This window comes from Mirounga angustirostris, unplaced genomic scaffold (assembly GCF_029215605.1).
Source record: "Mirounga angustirostris isolate CCGP_5_RB_7025 unplaced genomic scaffold, mMirAng1.0.hap1 SCAF_13, whole genome shotgun sequence".
NCBI lineage: Eukaryota > Metazoa > Chordata > Mammalia > Carnivora > Phocidae > Mirounga > Mirounga angustirostris.
The window spans coordinates 55,497,001-55,523,782 of record NW_026991721.1 but is presented as its reverse complement, the minus strand read 5'-3'; the positions used below and the strand labels follow the sequence as shown (position 1 = coordinate 55,523,782).

Here is a 26,782-nt window from a genome sequence, read left to right as displayed (position 1 = left end):
ACAAGGGTACATATTGTTTAATAAATGAGCTGAACGATCACCACCATTATCATCACTGCTACCAATTTGATCATTAATGATGTGCCTTGCACTTGCTAAGTCCTTTTCATACATTAACATATAATTGTATCAAGAATTCTATGAGGTATATATTTTTGTAACCTCTTTAAAGATAAGGAGCGGCACCTGGGTGCCTCAGATGGTTGCGTGTCTGACTCTTGGCTTTGGCTCTGGTCATGATCTAGGGGTTGTAGGATTGAGCCCCTCGTCAGGCTCTACGCTCAGTGGGGGAGTCTGCTTGGGATTCTGTCTCTCTTCTCTCTTTGCCCAACCCAGAGTAAATAAATAGATCTTAAAAAAAATAAAGCTAAGGAAGTGAGGTTTGGAGGGATTTATTAATTCAATCAGGGGATATTTACTGACCACCCACAGTGTGCCAGAGAGTATGGTAGATGTTGGGATGTAGCAGTTTCCTGTCTTTATGGAGCTTGTATTCTTAGCAAAAGAGACAGGCTAATTAAACATATAACTACTTAACTAATTGTGATAAGTGCCACAAAAGAAATAATCTGGGTGCCATGTGAGTGTGTAACAGCAGGATCCAAGTAAGTCTGAGCAGTAAGGGAAGTTTTCTTGAGGATGCTACATGACTAAAACGTAAAGAATGATAGAATTTAAAAAGAGAGAGTATGTGCAGAGGCCCCGAAATGAGAACATATTTGAAGTTCCAGAGGTCCCAGAAGAAATTGGGAGGGAGAGAAGCAGTGGGGCTTAGATCAAGGGAGAGTATGCAGAGAAATATGGGGATGAGACTTGGGGAGAAGGTAGGGGATTGGACTTAACATTTTAGGTAACCACAGGTATTTCTAAACAATTTAGCCCTGGAGGAAAGTAGGATATAGGACTTAACAAAACTCAACTGTGGCCTAGAAATACAATCCAGCAGTTATGCTAGAAGGCCAGATATTTCTTTCTTTTCTTTCTTTTTTAAAAAATTGAGATATAACTCACATACCATAATATTTACCCTTTTAAGATGGACAATTCAGTGGTTTTTGCTCGTCCCAGTTCTGGTCATCTTATGTAAATTAGATCATACATATGTGAGGCCAAGTATTCCTTATGGGATTTGCCAAAGATCATACAACTATTAAAATGGAAGTTTTGACATTCAAACCCAGGTCTAAGTTCCATAAAGACTCAGTGCAAAGACAGACTCTGACAGTCAACCTATTAAACATATTAAGAAGAGACTTGGCCAAAGGGAAAACTATAAACAAAAGCAATCTTGAAAGAACTTAGGAAAAGGTCAGCTAGAACACCACTAGCCAGCTGTGTGCTTTAGGCACATTAATTCACCTTTCCGAGCTTTGGTTTCCCCACAGTAAAATGGGGGTAGAAAAACCTACCTCACAGAATGGTTGTGAGGATTAAAGGAAATGATGTTTGGGTGCCTGGGTGGCTCAGTTGGTTAAGCGTCTGCCTTCAGCTCAGGTAATGATCCCAGGGTCCTGGGATCGAGTCCCGCATCGGGTTTTCTCTCTCCCTCTGCCTGCCCACCCCCTCCTTGTGCTCTCTCTCTCTGTCAAATAAATAAAAAAAATATTTTTAAAAATAAATAAAAAAAATAAAGGAAACGTTTGGCAGATAGCCGGTACTCAACAAATGGTAGGATTATTGATATTATTATTAGCATATGAATTTCACTAATTGGTATTACTCTTTGGAGAGGTAGTGAGGTAGAATGGAACACATGGGCTTTGGATTCAATCAGCCTTGGGTTTGAATTCTTGGCACCTCTTATCAAACCTATAACTGGGGAATTTTCCTAAGCCTCTGTTTTTTCCTCTATAAATTAGAGGGAATTATCTCAATTATGCTTCTATCAGAGGATTAGTGTAAAGATGAACTGAAATAGTGTGTGTAAAGTGATGAGCACAAAGGATATACTCAATAAGCGATAGTAACTGCTATTTTAAATATTTGTTAATACACAAATGTACTCTGTTAATACTTATAAAACAGCTTTCAGTTGCCTGCCTCATGGGTCCCTGACTCACTACTGTCTCCACTCACCTGGGGCTCAGGTGTGTGAAGCTAGTCAGACAGTATAGATTTGGCCCCATGACTTCAGTCTTTGGTAGCTGTGCAGTCCCCCTGTTCTTGGCTCCTGAGCTCATGGCACAAGTATTTTTGTAACCCACTGCGGCAGCTGTGTCCCCATTCATTCATTCACTAGCATCACCATCCTCCTCTTCTATTTGCTGCAGGGCTATAGCCGCTCTTCATTTGCTGACTGGGAGGAGCGGGTATTTGTGGATATAGTCCCAAAATAGATTACTTTTGTTCTGATAAATAATGCCGAGCATTGCAGGGAAGAGGAAGCACATTTCCCAGAGCTGAAAGGGAGAGTTCACACCACAATTTGAATGTCTTCCAGAAAGTTGTCAACCCTTAAGCCTGGCTTTTAGGTAATTAAATCCTTTGCTTTTGTAGAGACTCAGAGATCTGAGTGATTAAAGTGAGGAAAAAATCAGTGTCATCTAGATCTTTCTTCCCATTCAATTCCTCTTCTGTATGAAGTGACCCACTTAAGAATATATTCTGGGGGTGCCCGGATGGTGGAGTTGGTTAAGCATCTGACTCTTGGTTTTGGCTCAGACCCTCTCCCTATGCCCTGCCTCCCACTTGCGTGCATGCTCTATTTCAGATAAATAAATAAATCTTTTAAAAAAAAAATTGGAGCAGGGGAAGGGAACAGTTTGAGCAAATTTAGGAAAAGTCTCCCAGAGAATGTGAGGTCACGAAGATTGGAAAGGATATGAGTAGATGGAAGGAAGGGCAAAATGCATAGGCAATCCTAAAAACTGCAATTAAATCAAATACTAAAAGACTTTGTAATTATGTGTGCAATATGTTTAACCTAATATTGGCCAGCATAGAAGGCGGGAAAAGCAACAAGGAGCCCCGGGAGACAGGAGTTCCAGCCTCTAACCAGCATACCTTGGCCAGTACTTCTCTTCTCTGGAGTTAGAGCAGATGAGTCTAAGGTTCCTCCAGGCCCGAGATCTATCAAGCATGACAAACAGACTAGAGATGAGTGAACAGAATATAGATATTTTAAAAGATTTATTTATTTATTTTAGAGAGAGAGGAAGAGAGAGAGCAAGTGAGCATGTGGGGGGGGAGGGGCAGAGGGACAAGGAAAGAGAGAATCTCAAGCCAACTCCCTTAGTTGTCATCCCCACCAGCTCAGACTCTACAGCTCTAGGCAGCCACTAATCTACTTTCTCTATAGATTTGCCTGTTATGGGTATTTCATATAAATGGAGTCATACAATATTTGGCTCTTGGTAACTGGTTTCTTTCACTTAGCATAGTATTTTCAAAGTTTGTCTTTGTTGTTACATTTTGTTTTTATATTTCCTTTAATATTCAACAGAGCAGTTGGCATATACTAGCCTTTTTAAAAATAAAATTTATTTTAGAATAGATTATTTGTTTATTTATTTATTTATTAAAAGACTTTATTTATTTGTCAGAGAGACAGAGAACGCACACACACAAGCAGGGGGAGCGGCAGGCAGAGGGAGAAGCAGGCTCTCCTCGGAACAGTGAGCCCAATGCAGGACTCGATCCTAGGACCCTGGGATCATAACCTGAGCTGAAGGAGAGGCTAACTGAGCCACCCAGGCATCCCTAGAATAGTTTTAGAATTACAGATAAGTTGCAAAAATAGTACAGAGAATTCCCATCTACCTCACATCTAGTTTTCCCTATTGCTATCTTACATTAGTATGGTAGACTTTTCATAATTAATGAACTGATATTGATATATTATTATTAATTAAAGCCCATACTTTATTCATATTTCTCTCATTTTTTAAAATCTAATGTCATTTTTCTGTTCCAGGATTCCATCCAGGATATTATATTACATTTAGTCATCATGTCTCCTTAGGCTTCTCTTGTCTGTGACAGTTTCTCAGACCTTCTTTTGTTTTTGTGTAATAGGATTTTAACAGATACATGTTGAAGGGATCTAAATTGTTACCCTTAGAGGACAGGATTTTCTCTTCATGTCATGGAGCCTTAGGACATTTAGTGTTTATTATCTAGTTGCTTTATAAAAAGACCTCTATATTAAACACTCCCATAGGAAAGCTATACCACTGATGTTTCGAGTGCAGCAGGATGGAGTGAATTTGAAAGAGTGGGATTGGGGGGAACTTAGGGAGGGAAGCTGCCCCTGCTACTGCCTCCTCTCATTATTACTGTTTTGTTGATATTGGTGTCATTATTATTATTGAGACAGTGTCCTGTAACAGAGGCATAGCTTTTGGAGTAAAACAGTCCCCTTAGCCGCTTCTTAGCTATAATTTCTCGGAATATAAACTCTGTGGGCCTCAGTTGTCTTACCTGTAAAATTGTCTTGCAGTGTTTGAGAATTAGGAAAGAGTAAAGTCCCTTGCATGGTGCCTGTGCTTGGCAGATGCATAATTGTTAATTGGTAGTAGAAAAAAATAGATCACGTTGGAAAAGGAAAATAAGGTAAAAAACAACAACAAAAAGGCAGCATGGAAGGGGGACTTCTGTTTTTTAGCATTTTCTGTAGTGGGTGGAGTAAGAGCAAAGATGACCTTGGTTTGCCTACATATTCAGTATTAACTGAAGGATAGCTTCTTTGCTAGACAAGAGGCTTTGGGTCCTTTTTGGTTTGTGTACTTTGGGTTTCTAGCCTTTTTTTGAAGAAGTGCTTGGAAGGCTATGAATAATTAAAATTGTCCTAACATGGCTATTTTGCTGTAGATGCTGTGTCTGAGGAACGATACCATTTTTAAGCCAGCCTTTTCTCTCTTAAGGTAAGGATATTAATAACAGTGGTTAAATATAGCTAATATTTGCATTCTGCTAGGTAGTTCACCCAGCATTTTTCTTTCATCATCTCCACTTGCATGTCTATTAAGCATTTCAAACATTAACTCCCCCGCCATCTTGCTCTTTCCCCATTCTCAGTAAATGACAACTCCATTCATCTAGTTGCCCAGGCCAAAGTCCTTGGAGTCATTCTTAACACTGTTATTTCTGTCCCTCTACATCCAATTCTTTAACGAATCCTCTCAGCTCTACTTTTGAAATATATACAGAATCAAACCATTTCTCAGCTCCAGTGTCAGGTCTCATGCTTTCTGTTTTGCTAAACTCCTTCTAATCTTTACTATCATCATTCTGCCTCCTAACTGATGCCACTGCTTTTACTTTTCTCTTCTGTCCTTCACACTAAAATCAGAGTGATTCTTTTTATTTTTTATTTTTAAAATCTCTTTTAAAAGATTTTATTTATTAACTTGAGAGCAAGAGAGAGAGAGTGTGTGAGCACAAGCAGGGGAGGGGCAGAAGGAGAGGAAGAAGCAGACTCCCCGCTGAGCAGGGAGCCCAACGCGGGGCTCAATCCCAGGACCCTGGGGTCACAACCTGAGCCAAAAGCAGACATTTAACCGACTGAGCCACCCAGGCACCCCTGGAATGATTATTTTTAAAATAATCAAGTTAAAAAAAATAATCAAATTAGTTTATGTCATTTCTCTCTCAGAACTCTCCAATGGTCTCCCATCTTACTCAACATAAAATCTATAGAAAGGAAAATAAAATAAGATGAAAATTGAGAGAGAGGCAAACCATAAGAGATGCTAACTCTAGGAAAGAAACTGAAGGTTACTGGAGGGGAGGGGGGATGGGATAATTGGGTGATGAGCATTAAGGAGAGCATGTGATGTAATGAGCACTGAGTGTTATATGCAACTGATGAATCACTAAATTCTACTTCTGAAACTAATAAAAAAATAAATAAAATCTACACTCCTTACCATATCCTACAAGGCTTTACACAATCTGTTCCCTCATCTGTGTACTACTACTTACTCAGCTTTAGTACACTGGCTCCCTTTCTAGTCCTTGAGGACTCTCCTACCCCAGGATCTTTGCCCATTCTTCCCTTAGATATCCATATGGCTCAGGGTGCCTGTCTGGCTCAGTCAGTAGAGCATGCAACTCTTAATTTTGGAGTCATGAGTTCAAGGCCTGTGTTGGGTGTGGAGCCTACTTAAAATTTAGGGGCATCTGGGTGGCTCAGTCAGTTGAATGTCAGACTCTTGATTTTGGCTCAGGTCATGATCTCAGGGTCATGAGATTGAGCCCCATGTCTGGTTCCATGCTCAGGGTTCCATGCTCAGCACGGAGTCTCCTCTCTGCTCCTGCCCCCATGTGCTCGCTCGCGCACACACACGCTCTCTCTCTCTCTCAAATAAATAAATCTTCTGGGGCGCCTGGGTGGCTCAGTCGTTAAGCGTCTGCCTTCGGCTCAGGTCATGATTCCAGGGTCCTGGGATCGAGCCCTGCATCGGGCTCCCTGCTTGGCGGGAAGCCTGCTTCTCCCTCCCACTCCCCCTGCTTGTGTTCCCTCTCTAGCTGTCTCTCTCTCTCTCTCTGTCAAATAAATAAATAAAATCTTAAAAAAAAAAAAATCTTTAAACAAAATAAAAAAAAATGGTATCCATATGGCTTGACCCCCCCCCTTACTTCATTCAGGTTTGTGCCCAGATGTCATCTCATCAGAGAGATCTTCCCCGACTACCCTATGTAAAATAGTGCCCCCTCCCCCCATCAATTTTTATTCCCTTCCCTTACTTTATTTTTCTTTGTTGCAGGTATCACCACCTGAGACATTCTGTAAAGATGTATATGTAAAGTTATTTAAATTGTCTTCCCTACCTGCCCCCTAGAATATAAGCATCATGCAGCTAAGGATTTTGTTAGTCTAGTTTACTGCTGTATCCTTAGAGCCTAGAATGCTGCCTGGCACGTAGTAGGCATTTAGTAAATATTTGTTTAATGAGTGAATAGATTCTCACAGTGACCTGCTGAAACGGGTCATATTATCTTAATTTTATACATAAATAACTGAGGTCCAGAGAGGTAAATTAATTGTGCTAAGATGACATAGCTAATGTGAGTTGGAATTAGAATTCAAACCCAAGTTTTTTTTCCATTGCCTTGCACATACAGTTTGCGACTCCCCACTGTTTTACTCTCAATGGTAAGGAAAGGCATTTGGTAGTTTATTTCTCGATTCAGCAGATAATCACTGAGTGTCTTACATGTAGTAGCCATGTGATATAAAACAATGAATTGTATATCTCCCTGGACTGCATGGCACCCATGAGTCTGCATGATTTCTTTAATCCTTTACATTTATTGAAGCCTCTCTCCTACTATTCCTTTACATCGTAATCTATTTTCCCCATCATTGATCAGTCAATTATTCAATAAGTACTTACTATAGCACCACGCTTACTTATTATAGAACCATTTTACATGTTCTCTCTAATTTTTACAAAAATATACAGGACAAATATAGGTAACATCATTTTACAAAAGAGGAAACTGGCTCAGAGAGTTTAAGATAGATTCAGTCCCAAGAGATTATACTATTATTATCTGCATTTTAAAGATGAGATAACTGAGTTACAGAGATATAAAAGAACTTACCAAAGGTCACAGTTTGGAAATGGTACAGTCAGCATTTAATCACAGATCTGCTTGTCTCCAAGTTGTGCCACAATTTAGTTTCAAAACTTCTGCAGGATGCTGAACTAAAATACTCTGATAACCTAATGAGCCAAACAGTGCTGTATTATTCTCCTCCATATTCTTTGACTTCTGTATTCAGTCTGGCTCTCATTGCTGTTCCTTCCTCTCTACCCTCCTTGTAAGCTTCTGCAAGAACCACCTCACTGGTTCTCTTGCCTCAGTCTCACCTCTTCCCATTCATTGCTCACCTGCTGCCAGGGTTAACTTCCTAAAACCTAAACTTGATCATAGCACTCCTATGCTTAAAATCTGCTAGGAGCTTCCCAGTGCCTATACAGAGTAAATACCAAACTCCTTAGCACAGCGTATGAGGTTCTTATAACCTGGCCCTTGATTACCTCTTTCACTAACCTCCCTTTTCCCTGCTGCTTCAGTTACACTCATATCCAGCTGGTTGCTGTTCCCCGAACATACCACTTTCATACCTCTGCCTAGAATGCTTTTCCTTAAGGCTAAATAATCGAGAATAGTTCTGCATTTTTAAAACTCAGGTCAAATGGTTTTACTCCCCCAGTGGAAATGACCACACTTTACTTTGTGTTCTACCAAATCTTGTACAAGTTTTTGTTCTGGATCAGCACTAGATTATAGATCACATATATTTACATATCTCTCTCCTAAATTGACCATAAATACAGACATTTTACTTATTTTTGCATCCTCAGGATGTCTGGCACATAATAGGCATTTAATAACGTTTATGGAAAGAGGGGAAGGAAGGAATAAAGAAATATCTAGCATTGACTTCACCTTAATGAGAAGCATACAAGTTTTGGTAACTGTGTAGATTAAATAAGGGGTTTCTAATTTTATTCAACATACTCTTCTTTTTAGGGTCAGCACTTCAAGAGAAAATCCCATCTGTTCTGCAGGTATGTGGTTATTTCCTGATATGGTCTGCTTGCTTTAAGTGACCCTCTAACACTCTGTAATAATTTTGTCTAGAAAGATTCCTAACATGTCTCTGAGAAGAGTGGCTGGGACCACATTCCACCTTTCACATGGAATAGGACAAGGGCAGGAATATAAAGTGGTGGTTAAGAGCAAGAGCTCTTTTAGTAAGTTTGGTTCCCAGCTCTCCCACATACTTAACTCTGTGACCTTTGGCTACCTCTCCATACCTTGCTTTCCTCACTTAAAACAATGAGGATAATTATAGTACAAACTACAGTGAATTTAAAGATTCAGTGAGGTATGGGTGCCTGGGTGGCTCAGTTGGTTAGGCGACTGCCTTTGGCTCAGGTCATGATCCTGGAGTCCCAGGATCAAGTCCTGTATCAGGCTCCCTGTGCTCAGTGGGGAGTCTGCTTCTCCCTCTGGCCCTCCCCCCTCTCATGTGCTCTCTCTGTCTCTCATTCTTTCTCTCAAATAAATAAATAAAATCTTTAAAAAAAAATAAAGATTCATTGAGATAAAAGACATTAAGTTAGTTATTATAGTTATAATCGCTACTATTTCAGACCTCTCTTTTATGCCCATCATCTACTAGGCAAGGGCTTTTCATGTAGTATTTTGTCCAAAATGAATATCCATTCAATCTGATTAACTCCATGAATTTCAGTCTGTTTCAACCCAGTTACTTGCCCTTTCTGCTTTGTCTGTTTCGTGAGAAATTTCGAAATAGTTGTTTGATTTTTTTTTTTTAAGATTTTATTTATTTATTTGACAGAGAGAGAGGGAGCACAAGCAGGGGGAGCAGGAGAGGGAGAAGCAGGCTTCCCGCCAAGCGGGGAGCCCAATGCGGGGCTCGATCCCAGGACCCTGGGATCATGACCTGAGCCGAAGGCAGACGCTTAACCGACTGAGCCACTGAAGCACCCCTAGTTGTTTGATTTTAATGACATCTGTCATTTGCCTAAAGAGTATCAGAGGAAGGGTGCCTGGGTGACTCAGTTGTTAAGCGTCTTGATCAGGTCAGGTCATGATCTTGGGGTCCTGCGATCGAGTCCCACATGGGGCTCCTTGCTCAGCAGGGAGTCTGCTTCTTCCTCTCCCTTTGCCCCTCCTCCCCACTCGTACTTTCGCTCTCTTTCTCTCTCTAAAATAAATAAATAAAATCTTAAAAAAAAAACAGTTTCAAAGGGAAAGGAATGGGAAACAAGAAGGAAACTAATGGGGTGGGGGGATGGGTTAGCCTGGTGATGGCAATGAGGGAGGGCACGTATTGCATGGAGCACTGGATGTTATATGCAAACAATCATGGAACACTACATCAAAAACTAATGATGTGGGGCGCCTGGGTGGCTCAGTCATTAAGCGTCTGCCTTCGGCTCAGGTCATGATCCCGGGGTCCTGGGATCGAGCCCCGCATCGGGCTCCCTGCTCTGCGGGAAGCCTGCTTCTCCCTCTCCCACTCCCCCTGCTTGTGTTCCCTCTCTTGCTGTGTTTCTCTCTGTCAAATAAATAAACAAAATCTTTAAAAAGACAAAAAACAAAAAACTAATGATGTACTGTATGGTGACTAACGTAACATAATAAAAACAAAAAAACAAAAAAGAAGGAAACTAACAATTACCTAGTGCCTCATGATGCCAGGCAGTACAGAAGAGGTTTTACATCTGTTAATTTTTTCAGAAGGTGGCAACAATATGTAGAGCATCACCATTTCTACCTGCCCCAAAGTCCAGCATCTCAAAATATGGGTTTTTTACTTATTCATTCTTCCAACAAACATTTATTATACGAGGATGTGTTTTAGGTGCTGGGGATACGATATTGAGAGGATACAGTCCTTGCCTTTTGGAAGCTTTAGTCTTTTTTTTTTTTTTTTTTAAAGATTTTATTTATTTTTTGACAGAGAGAGACACAGCGAGAGAAGGAACACAAGCAGGGGGAGTGGGAGAGGGAGAAGCAGGCTTCCCGCGGAGTGGGGAGCCCGATGCAGGGCTAGATCCCAGGACCCTGGGATCATGACCTGAGCCGAAGGCAGACGCTTAACGACTGAGCCACCCAGGCGCCCCGGAAGCTTATAGTCTTAAAAGAATGTTTTCCCCAAGAACACTAGTGATGAACACCCACCATTTAGATTCAACTGTTGTTGACATTTTGCTTTCTCTATTGGGCATCATGATACCCACCTTTAAATACCTCAGTATGCATTTTTAGAAATAAGGACTTTCTCTACATTCTGTTAAAGAACCACAATACCATGATCTCACTCAAGAAAATTAATAGTAATGCTTCCATATCATCTCATACTCTATCCATTTCTGTAATTATCCCCAAAGTGTCTTTTGTGGGTGTTGTTTATAACCCAAACCCAGTGAAGTTTCACACTTTGTATTTCACTATTATGTCACCTTTAATCTAGTTCCACTTGTTTTTTCCTATAACAGTGACTTTTTGATTAGGTCAGACCATTTGTCTTATAGAATGTCCTCCCTTGTTGATTTGTCTGATTATTTCCTAGTGGTGTTGCAGAACATGTTCTCCTATCTCCTTCCTATAACCTGGAAGTTAGATCTGAAAGTTTTGAGTAGACTTAAATTAAATCATTTAAACAAGAAAGTTTTCTAACTGATAGCCTGACTTCATATGGCATCCTATTAAGAGATTAAAAACAAAACAAAACAAAACTATGAATATCTGATTATAAAAGTGAAAAACATTCATTTTAAAGAATATGGGAAATAAACACTCACATACATACACACAAGAAGAAACTGAAGAAGACAGAAATTAAAAATCACCTGTAATGGGGATTAACATAAGAATTAAAAAAAAAAAAGAAAGTTAAAAATCACCTGTAATCATACCATCCAGAGATTATTGTTTAACATTTTGTTGTATATCCTAACAGGTCTTTTTTTAGGCATTTATATTTCTCTCTCCATAGATAGATAGATAGTAGGTAAGTAGGTAGATAGAGAGGTGGATATTTTTGTTTGTTTTGCAGTAATGGGAACAAATGATACATACTGTATTTTTTTTTAAGCTTTATTTTAGAGAGAGAGAGAGAGTAAACTCAAGTGGGTGGGGCAGAGGAGAAGGAGAGGGAGAGAATTGCAAGCTGACTAGTGCTGAGCTGAGCCCTATGCAGGGCTTGATCCCATGGCCCTGAGATCACAACCTGAGCCAAAACCAAGAGTCGGACACTTAACTGGCTGTGCCACACAGGCACCCCGATATATAATGTTTTATAATCTTTTTTTTCTTATTACTTAATCCATGGTGAATATGTTTCTACTACAATGAAGAGATAAATATCTATATAATTATTTTGAATGTACTGCCTTAAATGGAACAGTTTGAAGGGAAAGATTTTGAGTCTGGCTTTGAACATGTTGAATTGGAGTGCCTGTGGGGAGAATATATTAAGTAGCCCACTGGATATACTGATCTTTTTTTAAAAAGATTTTATTTATGTATTTGACAGAGAGAGACACAGCGAGAGAAGGAACACAAGCAGGAGGAGTGGGAGAGGGAGAAGCAGGCTTCCCGCTGAGCAGGGAGCCCAATGTGGGGCTCGATCCCAGGACCCTGGGATCATGACCCAAGCCGAAGGCAGACGCCTAACGACTGAGCCACCAGGCGCCCCGGATATACTGATCTTGAATTCAGACATAAGTCTGGGGTGAAAGTGTAAATTTGGAAGCCATCATATTGTTGATTTTTTTGAAGTCATGGCAATGAATGAGATCATGTGAGAACAAGTAGAGAAGAGGCCCAAGGATCAGGCCCTTAGGAACTCTGACATTTATTTATTTATTTATTTATTTATTTAAAGATTTTATTTATTTATTTGACAGAGACAGAGACAGCGAGAGCAGGAACACAAGCAGGGGGAGTGGGAGAGGGAGAAGCAGGCTTCCTGCTGAGCCGGGAGCCCGATGTGGGACTCGATCCCAGGACCCTGGGATCATGACCTGAGCCGAAGGCAGTTGCTTAACCATTGAGCCACCCAGGCGCCCAGAACTCTGACATTTAAAAACGGTAGAGGAGGGGCACCTGGGTGGCTCAGTCGTTAAGCGTCTGCCTTTGGCTCAGGTCATGATCCCGGGGTCCTGGAATTGAGCCCCGCATCGGGCTCCCTGCTCCGCGGGACGCCTGCTTCTCCCTCCCCCACTCCCCCTGCTTGTGTTCCCTCTCTCGCTGTGTCTCTCTCTGTCAAATAAATAAAATCTTTAAAAAAAATAAAAAATAAAAATAAAAAAAATAAAAACGGTAGAGGGTGGGGAGGGTGGGGTGCCTGGGTAGCTCTGTGGGTTAAGTGTCCGACTTTTGATTTCAGCCCAGATCATGATGTCAGGGTCCTGGGATTGAGCCCCAAGTGAGACCCCATGCTCAGCAGGGAGTCTGCTTAGATTCTCTCTCTCCCTCTGCCCCTCCCCTTGCTAGAGTGTGTGTGCACTCTCTCTCTTTCACAAATAAATAAATCTTTATTAAAAAAAAAAAACTGGGTAAAGGGTAAAAGAGATGGCTAATGAGGTTGGAAAAAAGGCGGCCAAAATGGTAGGAGAAAACCAGCATAGAAAATTTCAAAAAGTCAAAAGGAGAGTGTTTCAGGAAGAAAAGAGTGGTCAGCCATATTGGAGTTATAAGTGTGTGCTGCTGAGAGATCCCAAAAGATAAGAACCTAACATTCTTTAGCTTTAGCAACATGGAGGTCATTGGTGACCTTATGAAAGTAGTGTCTTGTGTAGGTGGGGTGGTACCAGTTGTGGAAGTTAGCTTGCATTGACAAGTGAACTGGAGTTGGGGAACTAGAAATGCTATTACAATGTTTTCATGAAGTTCGAGTGGGAGGGGAGAGAATTGGCAGGAGGTGGAGAGGACTGTGGGGTCCAGGAAAGGTTTTCTTTCTTTTTTTTTTTTTTTTAAGATTTTTATTTATTTATTTGACAGAGACACAGCGAGAGAGGGAACACAAGCAGGGGGGAGAAGGAGAGGGAGAAGCAGGCGTCCCGCGGACCAGGGAGCCCGATGCGGGGCTCGATTCCAGGACTCTGGGATCATGACCTGAGCTGAAGGCAGACGCTTAACAACTGAGCCACCCAGGTGCCCCAGGAAAGGTTTTCTTTTACATTTTTTTCTCTTAATTACACTTTTTATTTGGAAAGATAAAAAAATACATAAGACTGAAAAAGGATAATATGTCAAATAAACCCAGATTTGGCAGTTAAGTAACATTTTGCCAGATGTTCATTTTTTTAAAAGATTTTATTAATTTATTTATTTGAGAGAGAGAGACCGTGAGCACAGGTGGGGGGAGGGGCACAGGGAGGGGGAGAAGCAGACTCCCCACTGAGCGGGGAGCCTGATGTGGGACTCAGTCCCAGGACCTGGGGATCATGACCTGAGCTGAAGGCAGACACTTTACCGACTGAGCCACCCAGGTGCCCTTGTTTTGTTTTTAAAAAGAGATTATGTTCAAGTGCTTTTATTCTGTGGCTTAGGTCTCATCCGTTATCCTCAACTAGAGGCAAAGTTCATTTTGAACTGGTATGTATTCTGACAAAGTTTTTTTTTTAATTACTATTAAAATTATCAACTGTAAGAATTGTAAATGCATTTATATAGATGCATAGGATAAAATAATATAAACTGTACAAAAAGGTATATGATGAAAAGTTGAATTTTCTACTTCCCAGTCTTACTCCCCAGTGTTACCCACTGATAGCAATTTCTCGTATATTTTTCAAGAAGTTTTATGCAGGGACACCTGGGTGGCTCAGTCGGTTAAGCATCTGCCTTCAGCTCAGGTCATGATCCCAGGGTCCTGGGATTGAGCCCCGCATTGGGCTCCCTGCTCAGCGGGAAGCCTGCTTTTCCCTCTGCCTGCCACTCTGTGGCTTGTGCTTTCTCTCCCTGACAAATAAATAAGTAAAAAAAATAAATAAATAAAAGAAGACGTTTTGAACATACATTGTGTGTGTACGACTATTCTTAATGCTGGACATTTAGGTTGTTCTGAGTTTTTGCTATCTCAAAATATGCTGCAGCAACCATCTTTATACATCTTTGTGAACTTGTTCCTGTACATTTGTTAGATAAATTCCTGGAATTGAAATTGCTGAGTCAATGGATTAAAATTTTGGTAAATATCATCTGATTACCCTTCAGAGAAGTTGTATTGATTTACATTTCTATTTTCTGGTTAAAACTTTTTTTTTTTTTAAGATTTTATGTATTTATTTGACAGAGAGAGAGAGTGCGCACAAGCAGGGGGAGAGGGAGAGGGAGAAGCAGGCTTCCTGCGGAGCAGGGAGCCCGATGCGAGGCTTGATCCCAGGACCCTGGGATCATGACCTGAGCTGAAGGCAGACGCTTCAACGACTGAGCCACCCAGGCGCCCCCAAAACTGGGTTTTATAAAACATCTTATTTTTTTGGTAGTAAAAAAATTGTCTCCTAATTTGCATTTCTTGAGAGAATTTATCATCTTTCCACATTTTTATTGGCTATTTTCATTTCTTCCCTTGTAAACTGTCTATACTTCCTGCCCATTTTTCTGCTTCTTTTTTTTTTTTTTAAGATTTTATTTATTTATTTACTAGAGAGAGTGCGAGAGGGCAAGAAAGAGTGGGCAAGGTGAGGAGCAAAGAGAGAAGCAGGCTCCCTGCTGAGCAGGGAGCCCAATGCGATGCGGGGCTTGGTCCCAATCACGACCTGAGCTAAAGGCAGCCACTTAACCCGCTGAGCCACCCAGGCGCCCCTCTGCCCATTTTTCTATTGGGTTGCTGGCTTCTTCATTTTTAATTTACAAGATTTTTTTAATATAGTTTTTATATATTAAGGAAATTAGCATTTTTCTGTCATCTCTGCTTTGCATTGCTTCTAGTCTTTGTCTTTTTGTGTTTTTTGTTGAAAATAAGTTTTATGTTTTTATAAAGCTAAGTTTATTAATCTTTGATTTCTAGATTTTATTTCTTGCTTAGCAAGATCTCTTCCAAGATTAGTTTAAAAAATCCTTCATGTTATCTTCTGGTATTTTTTTTCCCTTTATATATGTGATGCATCTGGAATGAGAAGTGAGTAGAGATGCAGTTTTTTCCCCCAAATGGGTCGTTAATTGTTTCAACATTTATTGAAACATCCATCTTTTCCCCTTAGGTTTGAGATTGTCACCTTTATCATATACTAAGATTCCATATAGATCTGGGATTATTTTAATTTTGTTTTGTTCAATTGATTTGTCTGTATATTTGATGCCATTACTAACCTTTTTTAATACTGTTGGTTACTATAATTTTGTAGTATATTTTAGTATTTGAGAGCTACTTAAATCTGAGGGTTTTTTTGGTTTTATTTTGTTTTTAAAGTTGGGATCAGGGGCACCTGGGTGGCTCAGTCGTTAAGCATCTGCCTTCGGCTCAGGTCAAGATCCCAGGATCCTGGGATGGAGCCCCCACATCGGGCTCCCTGCTCTGCAGGAAGCCTGCTTCTCCCTCTGCCACTCCCCCTGCTTGTGTTCCCTCTCTCGCTATCTCTCTCTCTGTCAAATAAATAAATAAAATCTTTAAAAAAAAAGAGAGAGAGAGAGGTGGAGGATAATATAATTTACTCAGTCTTCTTTTTCTTTCTTTCTTTTTTTTTTTTTTAAAGATTTTAGAGACCAAGCAGGTCAGGGGGAGGAGGGAAGGAGCAGAGGGGTAGGGAGAGGAAGAGGTAAAGAATTTCAAGCAGGCTCCACGCTGAGTGCAGAGCATAACATGGGGCTCGATCCCATGACCCTGAGATCTTGACCTGAGTTGAAACCAAGAATTGGATGTTAAACCAACTGAGCCACCCAGGTGCCCCTCCAACAGTTTTCTATTTGGAGAAATTTAAGCTGTCTCCAAGATTTTTCAATGTAAACAACACTATGATAAACATCCTTATACATCAGTATTTATACCCTTATCAGATTATTTACTCAGCATACATTTCTAAAAGTCAAACTGGTGGGTCAAAGGAAATGGACATTTTTAAAGCTATTGATGTTGGGGCACCTGGGTGGCTCAGTTGGTTAAGCGACTGCCTTTGGCTCAGGTCATGATCCTGGAGTCCCTGGATCGAGTCCCGCATCAGGCTCCCTGCTCGGCAGGGAGTCTGCTTCTCCCTCTGACCCTCCCCCCTCTCATGTGCTTGCTCTCTCTTATTCTCTCTCTCTCAAATAAATAAATAAAAAAAAAAGCTATTGATGTTTTACCAAATTGGTCTCCAGGAAGATTGTACTATTTTATTCTTCTTTGGTATTTGAGAATCCCTTTTGATATACTCATCAATATGAAGCATTATTAATTTTTTAATATTTCATAATATTGTAAGTTAAAAAATGCCATCCCTTGTACTGTAATTTGCATGTCTTTGATTACTAGTTGGTTGACCATATTTTCACACATTTACTGGCCATTTATCTTTCCCTTTGCCCATTTTTCATTTGTTGTCAGGGAATCTCAAAAGGCCCTCTAGAAGGCCCAAGGTGACTCACCAATGTTGGCATGCCAAGATAATTCTACTTGAAAGGACATAGTTTTGTTGGCATTTTTCATGGGTTCTTTGAGATATCCTTAAAATCAGAAATTCCAAGATTGAATTATATTGGCTTTCAGAAAAGAGTGGGGAGCAGTGCCCTGTTCCGTCCTTCACCCACCATTCTCTCTGCGGGCCTGGGTACCATACCAGCTGCTCTTTCTAAAAGATGGGTGTGGTTGTAGTGACTGCCTTTTTCTTACTGTTTTAAACATACATAGAGAGGTAGAAGTAAATATATATAAAGAGGTATGAAGAGGTTAAATGAAGAGAACTCAGAGTCCTCTCATTACAGCATGAGCAAAAAGGTGGAATCAGAGAAACATGGCACATTCAAATCCAAGTAGTTCAGTGTACTATAATTAGAAAAACTGGAAAAAGTTTGAAAAGAAATTTTTTAAAAAGTGAGTAGCTGCCAGGGCCAACTCATTGCAGCTTGTCTTGCTAAAATGTCTTAAGAACCTTTCAGTGTGGAACTTCTGACCCTGAACTCAAGATCCAACTCGAGATCAAGAGTCAGATGCCCACCTGACTGAGCCACCCAGGTGCCCCATAAAGGCAATTTCTGAGTACATACTATTTGCCAGGTGCTGGGGTGTACCTGCCCTTTGGTGTGTAAGGGACCTCTAGTCTACTGAATGGAGAAAATATCCTGTAATTAACTCTGACTGGGGCTACCCCAGTGTTTCCCCCCATTTCTGCAGCATAGCCATGCTAAAAATGCTTGTTCTAATCTTGAAGGAGAAATAATTAAAGTGACGTTGTTTACCCCCATCCTGGATTGATGGGTTTAGTTCCCAGCTTAGTAAACAGGGACACTGAAGGACAGTTGGTTTTGGCATATATAAAGTAAAGGAATGTGATGTGGGAGAAGTCAATACGTGATCACATCCTATAATTGTGCTAACTGAAAGATCTTCAGAGCCTCCTTTTGAAACCCTGGGGTTCTGTATCTTTAGTGAAAAGAGTTACCTTTGGGATGCCTGAGTGGCTCAGTCGGTTAAGCGTCTGCCTTCAGCTCAGGTCATGATCCCAGGGGCCTGGGATCGAGTCCCACATCGGGCTCCTTGCTCAGCAAGGAGCCTGCTTCTCCCTCTGCCTGCCTCTGTCTCTCTCTCTCTGATAAATAAATAAAATCTTAAAAAAAAAAAACAAAAAACAAAGAAAAGAGTTACCTTTCCTCTTACGAGGCTGCAATATTAATGTGACAGCTGGAAACCCATTTGATGACAAGGAGCAGGGCAAGAATTCTTTTGAACTTACTAGAAATCAGGGGCTTTCAAACTGGTAAATTTTATAACATAAACAACTGGCTAATTAAGCAGTTTAAACACTGGTAATTTGACCAAAGCCTTTCATTTAAGGGGGAAAATGGTTAATTTAACAGTAGTGTGAACCAGCTTCTTAATTAACCAGCTGCTCTAATTACAGGAATTGCCCTAAACTGAATTTGAAAATGCTTCCTTGCCAAGGAATCCCAGCAGAGGAGAGGCTGAGGCACACAGTCTGGTGCTTTCACCTAAAATGTGTCACCGTCTCAAAGATCACCTTTGGTTCTGTTTGAAACCACTGGGGGGGTGTTTGATTTTCTGGGTAGTTAAAGATGGTGGTTGGCATCTGAGTTTTCTTTATTTATACAAAATGTTCTACTATATTGTGGAGGCATGGGAGAGCTAAAACCATGAAGTAAACTCGATGATCTTTGAACGTTTAGGGCAGTAGAAGAGTTTCACGGAGAAAGTGACATTTGGCCCTGGAGGCTGGCTAGGATTTCACCAGTCAGAGAGGTGCAGTCCCAGCAGGGGGTACTGCCCAGCATGGCACAGAGGTTTGGCATGGTTCATACAGAACGGCAAGTGTAGCTCTGTGGCTGAGGAACAAGGTTTTAAAGGCCTGGAGGAGTGGGAGAATGAGATGAAGTCGTTGGAACTAGATTAAAGAATCAAGTTTCTTAAATGATTACCTAAGGAGTGTAAACATTTTGAAATATGGCCAAGACCTTCCCCTCCTCATTCGTTGGTGTCTCTGTAGTGCCTGGTACAGTGCCTGGCACATACTAAGTACTTAAAAAGAAATTATGTGGCTACAAGGATTAAATGGTTGAATTAATGAAAGAGAAGAATGTGATTAGGTTTGTGTTTTAGAAGGATCAGTTTGTCAGCTGTAGAGGGTGGAATAGAGAGGGGGGTGTGGATACAGTGAGATCACCAACAACAGTTTAGCCAAGGCTGCCCCTTGAATCTCTTAACCCATCCATGCTCTCTCTCCCTTTTTCCATACACCAACCAAAGTGATCTTTTTTTTTTTTTAAAGATTTTATTTATTTGAGAGAGAGAGAATGAGAGAGAAAGAACACATGAGAGGGGATAGGGTCAGAGGGCGAAGCAGACTCCCTGCCGAGCAGGGAGCCCGATGCGGGACTCGATCCAGGGACTCCAGGATCATGACCTGAGCCGAAGGCAGTCGCTTAACCAACTGAGCCACCCAGGCACCCCCCAAAGTGATCTTTTAAAAACATATCAGGCATATACTTACCCTGCTTATGGCTGCTCAGCTTGAAATGCAAATCCTTTACAAGGCCTAGTGTGGTGTGTTTCCCACTCACTGCTCTGGTCTCTGGTATACTCTGTGCCCTTCTCACTTTGCTTCAGCCACAGTGACAGCCTTTCTTTTCCTTGAACGTGCCAACTGGTGGCCTTTGCACTGCTATTCCCTCTGCCTGGAACATTCATCCTCAATCTTTTCACCTAATAAATTCCTCTTTGACTTTCAGGTTTCAGTTTGTTTATTTATTTTTAATAAATAATACATGTACTTGGAACAAGTTTTAATGATAACAAAAGAGTATAAAATAAGCAGTTAAGTCTCCCTCTCCTCCTGCCTTCTAGCCACTTCCCCTCCCTGGGGATAACCACTATTTTGCTCTGAATTCTGGTCTCAGTTCACATGTTTTTTTTCAGAGAGACCTTCTCCGATACTCCTGTCGAAAATAGATCCACCAATTGTATTGCCATAGCCCTCTGTGCTTTTTCTTTTTATTTATCACATTTGGTAATTTTATATTTATTTTGTGACTGTTCCATTAATGATTCCCTCCTCCCATAGACTGTCAGCTCTGTGCTGCAGAGCTGGAACCTGAAGGCTCGAAGGGTCCAAGGTCTTAGATTTAGAGAGACAGAATTGGGATAGCAGCCAAGAAGATACCTCAGTTGTGTTCAGTGCTCTTTTGGAACCTCTGCCAAAAATACCTCCTTCTTCCTTGCATGGTAAACTCTTACTCCTCTTGCAAGAATGCATTTGTTACCTCTTCTGAACCTATTCCCCTTACCCTCCCCTACTCCCACCACCTCCCCCGACCAAGGCAGGTTCATTGTTCCTTCTTCCAGACACTCACTGCCTTGCTCTCATCTCTGTTAAAGGAGTTTGTCCACCGTAAGGTGATTATCTGCTTTCCAGCATCCTTCCCTAGTACACACTGAGTGTCTCCAGCGAAAGTGACATATTCTAGTCATCTTTGTCCCAGTGTTGTTGGCATGCAGTAGTAAATGTGGACTAATGCATATCATGGAAGGGACCCATGATATCCAGGGTTTGTCTTGATGAAATAGTGTGGATTATAAATGCATTATTGGCTCTGATGCCAGTCTCTGACTGGCCTGGCATAGAGCAGACCTGCTTGGAAGCCCATTTTAGAAAAGAGAAGCCTAAGAAACATTTCACTTCTCCACACCATTTTCTTTTTAGCCTCCCCATGGAATGGTGGACCTGGGAAGATGAGGGCAGGACTATAGGGGCTGGGAGGAAAGGGAGCAGAACCTAGGATTAATACTTCTCCAGAAGGTAGAGAGTGAGCAAGAGAGACAGACATAGAAGAACTGTGTGGGGCTGGTTCCAGTGAGAGGGTAGAGATAAGAAACTATGATCTGAACTAGGAAAGTTCACATCTAGCTAGATTTTATATTCCAGAAATTCAGATGTATGAGAATCCACCTGTGCACAGGCCGTTCAGCCAGATAGACCTGGGTTTAAATTGCAGTTCTGCCTTTTACTTGCTGGATGACCTTGGCCATTTCACCATATTTTTTGAGCTACAGTTTCTTTTTTTTTTAAATTAAGCTTTTAATTTTAATTCCAGTATAGCTAACATACAGTGTTATATTAGTTTCAGCTGTACAATATTGTGATTCAACAATTCCATACATCACCACTGGGTGATGATCATCAGGATAAGTGTACTCTTTAATCCCCATCACCTATTTAACCCATGCCCCCTCCCACCTCCCCTCTGATAACCATCAGTTTGTTCTCTGTGGTTGATATATATTTTTTTAAGATTTTATTATTTGTCAGAGAGAGAGAGAGCACAAGCAGGGGGAGCGGCAGGCAGAGGGAGAAGCAGGCTCCCTGCTGAGCACAAGGAGCCAGATGTGGGACTTGATCCCAGGACCCTGGGATCATGACCTGAGCCAAAGGCAGATACTTAACTGACAGAGCCACCCAGGCATCCCTGTTCTCTATAGTTAAGAGTGTTTCTTGGTTTGTCTCTCTCTCTTTTTTATCTTTGCTCATTTGTTTTGTTTCTTAAATTCCATATATAAGTGAAATCATATGGTATTTGTTTTTCTCTGACTGACTTATTTCACTTAGCATTATGCTCTCTAGATCCATCCATGTTGTTGCAAATGGCAAGATTTCATTCTTCTTAACTAATGTTGTAATGTAAGGGGATTAACATAAGAATAAAAAAATTAAAAAAAAAAAAAAAAAGATTTCATTCTTCTTTATGGCTGAATAATATTCTGTTATATATACCACATGTCCTTTATCCATTCATCATTTGATGGATACTTGGGCTGTTTCCATAATTTGGCTATTGTAAATAGTGCTGCAAAAACATAGGGGTGCATGTATCCCTTTGAATTAGTGTTTTTATATTTTTTGGGTAGATACCCAGCACTGTGATTACTGGATCATAAGGTAGTTCAATTTTTAACTTTTTGAGGAAACTCCATGCTGCTTTTCACAGTGGCTGCACCAGTTTGCATTCCCACCAACAGTGCGCAAGTGTTCCTTTTTCTCCACATCCTCACCAACACTTGCTGTTTCTTGTGTTTTGTTTTTTTTTTTTTTTTTTAAGATTTTATTTATTTGACAGAGAGAGACACAGCGAGAGAGGGAACACAAGCGGGGGGAGTGGGAGAGGGAGAAGCAGGCCTCCCGCGGAGCAGGGAGCCCGACGCGGGGCCCGATCCCAGGACCCCGGGATCACGACCCGGGCCGAAGGCAGACGCTTAACGACTGAGCCACCCAGGCGCCCCCTTGTGTTTTTTATTTTAGCCATTCTGACAGGTATGAGGTGTTATCTCATTGTGGTTTTGATTTGCATTTCCTTGAGGATGAGTGATGTTGAGCATCTTTTCATGTGTTGAGCTACAGTTTCTTTATTTGTAAACAAGGATAAAAATAATGAAGATTAGGGGCACCTAGGTGGCTCAGTCAATTAAGTTTCCGCCTTCAGCTCAGGTATGATCCTGGAGTCCCAGGATCAAGCCCCCCCATTAGGCTCCGGCTCAGCAGGGAGTCTGCTTCTCCCTCTGCCCCTCACCCCACTTGTGCTCTCTCTCTCTCTCTCAAATAAACAAAATCTTAAAATAATGAAGATTAAAGTCCTTCCTTGAAGATGGATCCAAGTGGTGCATCTCTGGGTCTACCACAATAACTATGTGTATGGAGATCTTAGTTTATACTTGGTAGTAGTATACACACACAGTGTTCTGTACCTTAGCTTTTTGTTTTTGTTGTTATTTACTTAGCAGTGTGTATTGGCAGTTGTTCCATATTAGCACAAATAAATCAAATAGATGGTTTGTAAAACTTTGTGGAAATCTGTGATTGTCCTCTTACCTTGTTGTATTTGCCACTCATCTCTTTCTCTGTATGATCCACATTAGAAAACTTCAAAAGGATTATTGGCATTGGAGGAACAAGTGAAAACAAGAACACTGTGAGAATGTATTTTGTCCTCTTAGCACCAGTGGCTATAGCAGGAGAGAATTTCTCAAAGAAAAATAGGTAGTGGGGAGTGAATATAGTCCAGGAGCCAAGAGGAGAGAAAAAGGGGGTAAACTGAGAGTCAGCCCAGGGTCAAGAAACGGCTCTGGTTCTTTATTATTTATTTATTTATGTATTTATTTATTTAAAAGATTTTATTTATTTGACAGAGACATAGCGAGAGAGGGAACACAAGCAGGGGGAGCAGGAGAGGGAGAAGCAGGCTTCCCGCTGAGCAGGGAGCCCGATGTGGGGCTCGATCCCAGGACTCTGGGATCATGACCTGAGCCCTGGCTCTGGTTCTTTAAACCAGCAGGAGACCCACTATCCCAAAAATTCCTAGTCTTGTGGTGGAGAATTTGTCTCCTCACGTGTGGTCTATCCTGCAGGAGCTTTGAAACAGGTTTGTCTTATTTTCTGTCTTTTAGGTGGCATTCTGATGGGTACCAGTCGGCACTACAAGACAAAGCCTACCCATGGCATTGGAAGATACAAGCACCTAGTTAAAGCTCAGGAGGTAAAGGGAGCCAGGGTCCTTTAGAAGAGGATAGTGTGCATCTTTTCCAAAAACTGCAGATCAGATTTGCATTGGGCTGATAACATTGGAGGTAGAGATAATATTGGGATTACCCTTGAGTCCTCTCCAGTTATTTTGTTTGGAAGTTATCTACAGTGAGGTGTTTCTGCCAGCTCTCAATCTTGTCCCTACACCAGGTTAACACAGTGAAAAGCCAATGATTTGGTTTCATTACTTGTGGTACTTAAAAAAAAAAATCTTCTTAGTACTTATTCAGCATGGACCTCACAATAAATGATACATTCACTTAAGTTGAATGAATGGTTTGTGGCGAGTAGAGGTGGAATGGCATTTTCAGCCAAATAGTTTTATAGTATTTGCAGATTTAAAAGATGTTTATGTTCCTTGAATCCATTATCACAGATAACTGGGTGTTAGTTTTAAGCATTATAAGATTATTTAGCCCATTTCTTAGGATTTCCAGAGCTACCGTATTGCTTCTATGGTGGTTTGATTTCTGTGCGTGTGCAGAGGATTTTGTGGTGAGGTGGACACAACACCGGCCTGAAAATCAGAAAGTCTGGTTTTGAGTCATGATTCTGTCATTTCCTGTAAACAGTACAGTTTAGAAGGATTTTGCTCTTCTACTTAGGGAGACTTCAACATCACTTTTGCCTCTTTGGTTTATTGTAATGCTCCCATGTAACCATGAACATTTCCTGCTGCCCCTTTCTCTCGTTGGCAGAGGTCAGTACCACTGTATTTGGGTCTCAGAAGCCACTAAACTTTCCATGTTCTCCTGAGCATCCTCCTTATAGCAAGGAATTTCATGAGAGGATCATTGTCACATCTGAGGCTTATAATAGACAGCCTCCCAGCAGGAAATAGCCCAATTAAAATTGTTCATTTGTAGTTTGTAGTGGGAAGAGGACTGAATTGGGAACCAGGAAGCTTGTAGGCTTAGTTACGCCACTTATTACACCCTCACGACTTTGGAAAATTAACCTTAACCCTCTGGGCGTTGTGGGCCCTGAAATTATATGTAAAATGTTTTCTATGTGTGATCTTTTTTCTGGGAAGAGAGTCCATAGCTTTTATCAAAGTCTTCATAAAGCCTGAGAAACTGGATTAGAATATCTTTGAGTCTTTCAGCTCTGATATCATGTAATTCTGATGCTCTGAAACATTTATCGAACATCTCTTATGTGGTAGGCATTGTTGAGGGTGCCTTGCCTATTCAGACTGGGTTGTAATAAAATTTTAGAGGATGAATGAACAAGCATGAATGAACATGCTCAGAGAGCTGGTAAACTATTAGAGGTAAGACACAGATAATTATGCTCCTCAGCAGAAAGTGACAGGTGCTAAAAAGAAGATACAAAGTGCTAATAAAATTCAAAAGAAGGAGTGATTTACACCCTTTCTGAGTTGTGACACCTTAGAGTAGTTGTTGGAGTTGTTTTATTTTGGGATATCCCTCTTCTAACAGTCCCGTATAAATTAGTAGGAAATAAAATTCATTTGGTTTGGGTGTGTGTTCCTTGGCTTTTTGTTAATTTATTGGGATCCTCCATCTTTTATTTATTTTTAAAGATTTTATTTTATTTGTCAGAGAGGGAGAGAGAGCACACACACAGAAGGAGGAAGCAGGCTCCCCACTGAGCAAGGAGCCAGATACAGGACTCGATCCCAGGATGCTGGGATCATGACCTGAGCCGAAGGCAGATGCTCAACTGACTGAGCCACGCAGGCATCCAGGGATCCTCCATCTTAAAAGATAATTTTCTGTGTATGCCATGCTCTGACCTGCTCTGTAGTTTGGTATAAGAGGAAGCCTAATATCATATTAATGCCATCTGCCCCTATCTTTCTCCCTAGTTTCCTCTCCCATCTCAGGTATACTATGCTCTAACTGCATTGAGCCCCTTGCTTTTTATCCAAATTATCATACCGTTTCAAGGCCTCGCAAGTCTCTTTATGAAACACATACTGTTTCAAGGCTATTCTGTCTACTTGGAATATCTTCTCCAAGTTTCTCTTTTCTTTCTTTTCACTTGGCTAATACATCCTCAACCTTTGAATTCTAGTGTGGGATGGGTTAGCCCGGTGACGGGTATTAAGGAGGGCATGTATTGCATGGAGCACTGGGTGTTATATGCAAACAATGAATAATGGAACACTACATCAAAAACTAATGATGTACTTGTAGGGTGACTAACATAGCATAATAAAAAAATAAAATAAAATAAAATAAATTCTAGTGAGGAAGCAGGGTGAAGGGGGGGAAAAATGAAGCTCCCCTTCTGAGAAACCTTCCTGGATTCCCAGCACTGGATTACTTGTCCTACCATGAGCTGCTAGAGTTCCTTGTGCTTCTTCTGTAATACGACTTACTGCTGTGTTTTAATGGTCTGTTTGATGACCATCTCCCCTTCTAGATGGTGAGCTCTCTAAGAGTAGAGGCCATGTCTTTGTATCCTTAGTTTGCAGCAGAGGGCCTGGCATCAAGTAGAGGACAGTAAATATTGATTAAGCTGAACTGATGTGTGGTTATTGGAGCTGCCCCAAGGTTCTATAAATCAGAGCTGGCAAAAACAACCTAATATTTGCAAACAGCTGGCTCCAGATGACCTTGGTTGCTTGAAGGGAGTGATGCTCTCTTTGGTTAGGGTTGTAGGCTTTTCTCTGATGTCATTCATTGTCCCTGGGTGGCTAGCCAGATAGTAGTGAAAGCTGCTGCAGGCTCCTTGCTTCCTGCATGGGACAGTACATGAACGTTCTCATCTATCTGCCAGCTTGCAGAGGCTCTATCCCAGGTCCCTGTCTCTTCTACCCTACTGGGGAACTGGGCTAGAAAGGCTAGAAGGCATCCTGTGGCCCCCTTTCTCTCCCTGAGCATAGATCTTAGAAAAAACAATAAGCAGCCAGATTCTGTTTTTTCTTCTCTGGGTCCTAGGCTGGGTCCTCTCCTCTCTTGAGCCCCCCATCACTAAGACAAAAGTTAATTCTCATGCACCAAGTGCCCAGACCTTGTCTCATTTCTGCTGGTGTAATCTTACATGCTGTATGACCCAGCTTGACTGTGGCAGTGAGGGATCATGTTTCGGAGCTC

The 26,782-nt window shown here is 41.2% G+C and overlaps 1 protein-coding gene across 4 annotated transcripts in view; it reads left to right on the top strand.

The window, feature by feature from the left end:
- The window catches only part of MRPL48 (mitochondrial ribosomal protein L48), a 65,205-nt gene that overhangs the window by 16,916 nt on the left and 21,507 nt on the right, over window positions 1–26,782 (top strand). For 3 of the 4 annotated variants that reach the window (XM_064576944.1, XM_045894408.3, XM_054512124.2), the window contains 3 exons: window positions 4,810–4,862; window positions 8,485–8,522; window positions 23,582–23,670. In XM_064576944.1, the coding sequence (XP_064433014.1) occupies window positions 4,810–4,862; window positions 8,485–8,522; window positions 23,582–23,670 (180 nt within the window). The remainder of the gene's footprint in view (window positions 1–4,809; window positions 4,863–8,484; window positions 8,523–23,581; window positions 23,671–26,782) is intronic. The other variant, XM_045894409.2, reaches the window with a different exon arrangement.